At 41.0% G+C, this 9092-nt stretch overlaps 1 protein-coding gene across 1 annotated transcript; it reads right to left on the bottom strand.

The window, feature by feature from the left end:
* Positions 1 to 340: 340 nt before the first annotated feature.
* LOC311138213 (PAK4-inhibitor inka1-like) lies at positions 341 to 5862 on the bottom strand. The gene is made up of 3 exons (XM_084172885.1): positions 5746 to 5862; positions 5590 to 5627; positions 341 to 2402 (listed from the first exon to the last, which is right to left on the bottom strand). Exons 2-3 carry the CDS (start codon positions 5590 to 5592, stop codon positions 1437 to 1439), a joined length of 969 nt encoding a protein of 322 aa, XP_084029011.1. The 5' UTR covers positions 5593 to 5627; positions 5746 to 5862; the 3' UTR covers positions 341 to 1436.
* Between the last annotated feature and the right edge of the window lie 3230 nt (positions 5863 to 9092).

A 9092-nucleotide genomic window follows, 5' to 3' on the forward strand; every position in this document is an offset into this window, starting at 1 on the left:
TTATATAGACAGGTGTGTGCCTTTCCAAATCATATCCAATCAATTGAATTTACCACAGGTGGACTCCAATCAAGTTGTAGAAACATCTCAAGGATGATCAATGGAAACAGGATGCACCTGAGCTCAATTTTGAGTCTCATAGCAAAGGGTCAAAATACTTACGTAAATAAGATTTTCTGTTTTTCATATTTTATAAATTTGCAAACATTTCTAAAAACCTGTTGTCACTTTGTCAATATGGGGTATTGTGTGTAGATTGCTGAGGATTTTGTTTTATTTAATCCATTTTAGAATAAGGCTGTAACGTAACAAAATGTGGAAAAAGTCAAAGGGTCTGAATACTTTCCGAAGGCACTGTAATTGTATGTGTGGGGGTACAGAGATACATTAAAAAATCATGTTAAACACTATTATTGCACACAGAGCGAGTCCATGCAACTTATGTGACTTGTTAAGCACATTTTTACTCCTGAACTTATTTAGGCTTGGCATAATAAAGGGGTTGAGTACTTATTGACTGAAGATATTTCAGCTTTTCATTTTGTATTAATTTGTAAAAAATTCTAAAAACATAATTCCACTTTGACATTATGGGGAATTGTGTGTAGGCCAGAGACACAGACTCTCACAAAAAAAAGGCTATAGCACAACAAAATGTGGAAAAAGTCATGAATACATTCTGAAGGCACTGGGGGATTAATTGAGACGAAAGAGGCCTTGGAAAATATAATTTCTTCCTACTTTGAGGTAACTTTGGACTTTCATTTTGTCATTCAATTGTTACATAACTTGAATGATAAAAACGGTTTTAAATAAACAGTGGTCTGGTGACTAAGCGGTCCAAATGGGTTACCCTCTCTTCTCAAGCTTGCATGATTCCCACCAATCTCTATGCTATTTGCCTTGAGTTTCTATATGATTCTAACAACGTAATTAACCTTACTTTGTGTTCCATCTCCCACAGCAGGTAGTAAAAAATGTTTTTGATCATGTGTGTGCAGTGAGTAGTGAAGCGCCCCTCACTCTGACGGACATTAATTAATCTCCGGTGAAGACAGCAGGCTAAATAAGTAAGCATTTCACGGTAATATCTACACCTGTTGTATTCGGCGCATGTGGCAAATAAAATTTGATTTCATTTCATTTGAATACTCTGGCCTCACTTTGTCTAACTGTTACTAGGCAGAGTTTCCTTTGGGTAATACTATTACCGTAATAGCTCTCCATTCCTTCTGACTGGTATTCAGCAACTGTAAAGCCTGAGTCTTATAGTTGAATATGTCAATGACACAACAAATATTTCCAATCTCAAATAATATGTTTTATTTTTGGCAGTTTATAGTCAGAACAAAGTGATAACGTTTATCATATGAAAATAGTGACTTTGGGGATTGTCCATTGTTTAGAATGAGAGTCTGTTAGTGGCTGACCTGGAGTCAGATGTAGCCGATGTCATTACAGATAATAGGCTGTCTGCTGCCAGTCTTCATGAGGGCAGTGAACTGATAGAAGTCTGTGTCTAGTTCATGCAGGCCAGAATGGGACTGGTGGAAGAAGGGGGACTGGCGTGGGGCAGGGGCCTGCACCCCTAGGGGGCAGGAGAGTCGTTTGGGGGCCATGGCTGTCCGACTCACATGTGAAGAAGAGTCTGAGGACCTCATCCTCACCCTCCCCTCTACACTCTTTGACATCCCAGCTATTTTCCGCCTCATGTTTACTAAGAAGCCAGAGATGGGCTTCAGTTCTGCTGGTTCAGGGCAGTCCGGTAGGTCCATCCAGTTCTGTATGAGGTCAGCAAAGCTGTTGTCCCCCAGTACCAGAGGTTGTCTGTTCCGTCCCCGTGTCAGCAGTGACGTAGTCCAGTCCTCCGGGTCACTGGCCTCGAATGAGGTCCACCTCTCCAGGCAGGCGTCTGATGTGGATTTGGGCCGGACCAGGTCACTGGAGGCCCGGTTGGTGCGGAGGCAGGCAGAGGAGGACACCCGTACGTTCCTGGTCCTCCTGAGCACCACGGCCTCGTCCTGCCAGGAGGCCTCAGAGTAGCCAGAGTCAAACTCAAGACTCTTCTCACTGCTGGGGGAGGTCAGACCCAGGCCAAGGCCCAGACCCAGCCGGCTGCCTGCATCCTCCTCCTCCTCCAGAGGACTGGCCAGACAGCAGGCTGAGTCGTAGGTGCTGGCCGTACTGGCGTCAGAGATGCGCAGCCGGGTACGGTGCTCCCTCTGCGGTGCTCTCTGATGGCAGGCTCGTGCCACTGCAGAGCGGTGGACCAGGGTAGGGGCAGGGGGGATGGCAGGGGCAGCAGCAGGGCAGGTCCTCCTCAGGTGCTTCAGGTCCTGCAGGGACCTCATCATGTAGTGCATCTGGTCCCGCAGGCAGTCCCCAGAGTCACGCAGACACAGCTGGGAGGGACAGGGGACACGGTCAGACATAGGCTGGTACACACACACTATGACACATTACTATGTTTAGATAAAGAAAACAAAGTCAGTGGTTGAGTGCTATTCTTTTGTCATAGCAAAGATTTTCTATTAAGCCGGTGAATACAAAATCACACAAATGTAGTGTGCTTATTAGAAAGAGCTATTTCTAATAAGCACACTGCATTTGTTGGTGACTATAGTGGAGACCGGCTCTGTAGGGCAGGCTCAGACTTGAAGAGTGGGTGACTGCTGCTAAGTTTCGACTGTCTGGAAGAGCTACGCCTCTTCTGTAAACTTGAACTCACACAGCCAAACGGCCGTAAATACTCCCCTCAATCATCCATTTGAGCGGTTAACAACACCTATGCTCTACCTGTACTGCTTTACCTGTCCTGCTTTACCTATCCTGCTTTACCTGTCCTGCTCAACCTGTCCTGCTTCACCTGTCCTGCACCTCACACCCTTCTCAGAAACAAAACTATCACACCACACTTGACCAGTTTTCATATGGATCCACCCACTCCAAGTTGTTTTAGCAACAACAAAAAATGTTTTATTTTATTTTATTGTTGGACATAAAAGACTGTAAAAACACCAGCAAATCAGCTCCAAGTGATTTTAATTTTGGAAATCTGTTCCAAAGTATTCCCACGCATAATAGAGAGATATATGTGATCATATAGAAATATAGGCATGGTTTGAAATGATAATATTTTTGTCAAATATTATATCTGTTTGGGCTTCTTGCGGTCAGTTTGCAGTCTACAAATTATTTGTAATTATGTTCCGGCCCCCTGACCATCCGCTCAAGAAAAAATTGTGGCTGAATCTAGTTGATGATCCCTGCTGTAGGGGGATGTGCAGGGGGATTGAGGTTTCTCTGATGTAGTTCAAGGCACAGGATGTAGGTATAACTGTGAGTCTCTTTAAAGGTGCGGCATGCCTGCATATGAAAGTCAGCTGTGACACACTAAAGAGCATATACTCTCATTTCCTCTCCCTTTGATTCACAGGGACCCACTCTGATTGGTCCAAACCAACCAGTGAGCAGAGTCGGCTCACACTCAAAATCAAACAGGGTTGACTGAGCATAACGGTGTGTGAACCACGTACAACATTACCTCTGAATGAAAAAGGTGGGCTACAAAACATATACAAACTGATACTTCAAAAAGTGGGATAGAAGAGTAAATCATGTAGTCCTGACAGAAATGTTAACTTAGTTAAAAATAAAACATTGAGAGGATCCATTAAGTCCTTTCATGACAGTGATAATACCTTGCGACAGTACCAAATAGCATTACAATAATAATGATGTCCTGTAATGGAGATACAAGGGAGTGGTTCCCTCTTTCCAAACATTTAGAAAATCTAGTATACTTTAAATGCCCGGATGTCATACTCATTTTGGCTTTGACAACAGCTGATCAATTAGATATGGGTACGCGCTACCGAAATCAACGAATAGCAGGAAACAACGCAACCACGCACGACACATTCTCAGTATGCGAAAATATAATATTGAATAGTATGCCAAACATTTTTTAAATCTAGTATGGTTTAAATGACAGGATGTTATACTAATTTCGGCTCTTCCTCTAGTAGAATTCGATGCACACTTTTCCACAATGAACTGAAAGAGTTGGGCTGCGAGTGATAGGCCCTAGTTCTCTTCAAATAGCCAACAACAAAACTAAGCTACTTAATTGAGAAGATTCCAGAAGCTTCTGTGGTGGTGTTCAAATATAGGCTAAGTAGTTTTTGTTCTCCTTAAAATTATCAGGAGTATTGCATCATAGGCTACATCTACCCAAAGTGGATTTCTGTTTTTGAAAAGTGTTTCTTGTTCTCTTGGCCTTCGTCAGAGCTTTTAAACAAAATACTAAACCATCTTTTGATTTCTGAATGTGGCGGCACCGGGGACTCGATATGTAGCTGTGTTATTGATGTCACGTTAATCAGGCCTGTGCAATAGCCTTTTGAATTTGGGAAAATCCACCCACACTCGGCCCCGCCCCAACTACTCAGCCAATCAGGAGCCGCTACTGCGTTGCAGCCGTGGAATACTGCATACTTTTTACTAGACAATGACGATGAGAAAATAGTATGCAGTTTAAGTATGTAGTACACTAGTATGGGTATACGGACATGGCCACCGTACCTTTACCTTCCATACCTTTATGGGGGACTGATCTGAGAGTGAGGTGAGAAATGTTTAGCAGACCAGAGGAGGAGAAACATGGAGCCCTCTGAGACACAGGTTTATATCTGACCATAGAGGTCACATCCAGTGAATGAACAGTCCTGTTCACCCCACAGTCCTCTCTTTCCTGTCCTGTCAGTGTGTGTGACCCTATGCCCTTTCATGCAGTGGGTAAGTGCCCCAACTCCTCTATTATCCACTGAAGCATTTGACCCTGTGCCAAGACCTTCTGCCTCTGTTTGCTCTCATCACAACAATGTTAGATACAGCGGGAACTTGAGAATGCAGCCACAACACAGGTTGTGTGGTACACTCATAGACACAACAGACACAACTTGCTTATAAAAGTCAGACTTATGCAGGGATGATTTTCCTGCAGGGATGATTTTTTTGTTGCCAAAATGGACAAAGTGGTAAAACCACATGTATAGTTTCAAGAGATAGGCCTCCACAAAGGAAAATACCCTTTACAGTTACAGGAAATTATGATGCCCTTTTCATACAGTGAAAATGAAAAGTATATCTAACAAATTAGACACCCATCTGCCTCATAGATTTAGAGCACATTAACAAACTGCCATGTGTTTGTTTAACTGACTCATGGCATAGCCTACAGTGGATAGCATCACTCTGGAGAGGCATTTGGGTATTTAGTCAGACATTATGCGTGATAACGCCGTCTGTGCACAGAGCGTTGTTGCCCTGCAGATGTTGTCCCTATATGCTGGTGTAAAACCCCATCATTTCAGGGACAGACAGTTCATTTAGTATCTTGTAATACAATTGGGCTATTTAATTTTAAATATGGTAGGCCTATAGTTTATCTAATTCATTGCCATTTTATGCACAGAAAAATTACAATTGGAGCAAACTGAGCATAAACCAATTTCAATGCCATTGCCTACTACTGTACTGTATTGCATGGCAGTCTATGCTTAGGTGACAGAATGGAAAAATACTTACCATTTTATTTATTTCAGAGTGACCGTCACAATTAACTCCTGAAAGAGAAAATACGAGGAGATGAATTCCTGCAAGTTTTAGTCTAAAATACAGTAAGAGCAAAATCCATCATAATTGTAGCCTATAATCCACTTTAACTAGTCTGTTAATACTCACATTTGATATGGTACGTTGCATCCAGTTTGACATTAATCCATAAAGGGTTGATATGTTCCCATAAGGAAGTCAGTTTTGCGCACAGCTGTTGGTATGAATCCTCGGGACTGAAGGCGCACTGTGAAGTGTAGTGATTTTGTCAGATTCGTTTTTTTTCCAATGTGCACTCTCCAGCCAGTTAGAGCGTTGCATCTCTGAAGCAGCCAATCCGAGTTTGAGATCTGAGCAAGTGAATTAGCAAATCATCACCTGTTATTTATGCACATCTGGACATACTGTATCATGCGCAGGACTGAATAGAAATAGATTCAGATAGTCATCGGTGGCATAAATTGCATATTAAAATAGGCCTACTTGGTCATAAAAATGTAGCCTATCATAGAGCTATGTATTTAATAATAAAAAATATTAAATAAATGACAGATGTGTGCAAATGTTTGTGTTATCTTTTTTGTACTAAACATGCCCGCTTTTTTATTTTATCCCTAGGGTTTAGGCTACTATAATTATCCTCCTATATGTTTGTTTTTTTACATAACATAAGTGTTTGGGGTGAGAATTAAAACATATATATATATATAAATATATATATATATTGTTATTGATCTTTTATTGTAAGTAAAAATGTTCCTCTGTAGTGGTCATTAGGACATTAATATGAAACATTTTACATTACAGTCAATGGGTACAGTAGGTGAAAAACATAGTTGCGGCATCCGGGTGTCCACTACAGAGGATATTTCTTGATAAGCTCTTATTTAATGTTTTAAAATTATTAAACAGTCCTGACAACTCACTTAACTATTCCTGAGACATTCACTTACTAGAAACAATTTGAATATCAAACTCACAAAAAAATGGATAATTGCACACACTTCTTTTCACATTTCCATAAAATGTGCTAATTTTGATGGCAGCCATTTTTTAAGAACCAGGAAGATAAAGTTGTCAAGGTCACACCCCTGCACATGTGATATCATTGAAAAGCCCAGAATGTACATTTACGTCATTTAGCAGACGCTCTTATCCAGAGCGACTTACAGGAGCAATTAGGGTTAAGTGCCTTGCTTAAGGGCACATCGACAGATTTTTCACCTAGTCGGCTCGGGGATTAGAACCAGTGACCTTTCGGTTACTGGCACAACACTCTTACCCACTAAGCTACCTGCCGCCCCAGGTAATGTCCTCTCAAAGGGACAACAGGACTTAATACAGTGTCTTGTATGGCTTCAGAGATAGGGACCAAGAACTGATGTCCACTAGAGAGGACAAAAATGAATTGCTGGGTCTCAGGAGGATAAATATAGACCAGAAATTATTTAGGCGTCTCTACAGCCTGGTCTCATAGACTAGACGTGACATAGTAAATGTAAATCCAGGACCCTGAAATTAGTATGATATGTTACGTTTGGTATAGTCACATAAGACAGAAGGTTACTTAAGGCAAAAACAAAAGTAGGGTTGTTGGTCGGCGTGGGCGTATAAAGAGAACATCTAGCAACCCAAAGGTTGTGTGTTCGAATCTCATCACGTACAACTTTAGCTAATTTGCTACTTTGCAACTACTTAGCATGTTAGCTAACCCTTCCCCTAACCACAACCCTTTAACCTAACTCCTAACCCTAACCTTAACCCTAACCGTAACCCCTAACCCCTAGCCTAGCTAACATTAGCCACCTAGCTAACGTTAGCCACACAAATTGGAATTCGTAACATATCACACGTTTTGCTAATTGTTGAACATTTTGTACGATTTGCAATTCGTAACATGTTGTACTAATTGCAATTCATAACATATCATATGAAATGTAATTCGTAACATATCATATGAAATGGATGATGGACATCCACAACTGAATACATACTATACAAAACATAACATATCATACTAATTGGAGTGTCCCGGATTTACTTTACCATGTTACATCTATCCCTGAGTCCAGGTTGGTCTCTGAGGTCACATGAGTGAAATTAGTCACAAAGATTAGTCTCTGGGAGAACCCTGCGGAACCAGCAAACCAAATGGGAAACAGTTAAATCTGTAAAGTGTGTGAGGCTGCATTGTGCTCTTGCTGATGATTTTAACTCATGATTTTACGGTATGCCAGCAAACGGAACTCAATTGACTGGTCAAAATTAAATCAGCCATGAAAACATTTTCAAATTTGCCCTATATTGTGGAGGCTCCAACGGAATGTCATCTACAGTATAAGTACATTAAATAACATACATGTAAGTGCTTTAAAGCGCCAAGTTGAAACAATAACAAAGCAATCTCCCTGCCCCTGTTTCGGTAAAAAGCTAAGGGATGGGGCTGGAGAAATGGAACCACTCTCAAATTCATATATCAAAATTAGAGTTTTAACCATGTTTTCAGGCTATTTAGTTTTTGTTTACATTTCCTTTGTTTACAAACATTGGAGTAAAACAAGCTTATATTTTGTGTTCTGATGGGGTACAATGGTTGCACTAAGCTCATGAAGCATTTATAAGTGATATTCTTCAAGAATCAATGGGTACAATCAATGGGTACAATCAATGGGTACAATCATGTCCACCATCCTGGCTGTCTGCCCTGGAGTTGCCTTATATGTTGACTTGGTGACATTATGGTGTATGGGGAGGATGCAACCACACATGACAAGCGCAGAAGACAAGTGTTCACTACAATGAACCAACACAGCCTGACACTCAGTGACAATAAATGTCTTCACACACAGTATAATAAGAATTGCACCTCTCCAATATCAATGCGTGGTCCTCTGTAGCTCAATTGGTAGAGCACGGCGCTTGTAACGCCAGGGTAGTGGGTTCGATCCCCAGGACCACCCATACGTAAAAATGTATGCACGCATGACTGTAAGTCGCTTTGGATAAAAGCGTCTGCTAAATGGCATATTATTATTATTACATGTAATTAATTTATGTAGCAATGGATGTAGCAACTGCAGAATGCCCCTTTAAGTATATTGTGCACAAACATTTCTGAAATGACAGATTAATTAAATATTTGAAAATTATAGCGCATGAAGGTTGCCACAGTAATAGAAATGTATAGGTCCACATATGTCGCCATCTAGTGAGATAGATGCTGTACTGTATAGAATGCCACAGAGCAGGTGATAATCACCTACTGTCAATGGGTCTTCAGCATTCATTTGCAACATTTTTGTAATGTATTGTTATTCATGTCAGTGTTAAGGTGAGCGATGTATAGTAGACTATCACTGTTAATTGGACAAATCCAAATTTGATAGTCTACTATTCATGTGCAGATGTACACATCTCATCAACCATGATGTGACCAGACTGTGTAGAGTGCATCATATGTGACATGTCTCAACCTG

Source organism: Coregonus lavaretus, assembly GCF_964263955.1.
Source record: "Coregonus lavaretus genome assembly, chromosome: 12".
Lineage (NCBI taxonomy): Eukaryota > Metazoa > Chordata > Actinopteri > Salmoniformes > Salmonidae > Coregonus > Coregonus lavaretus.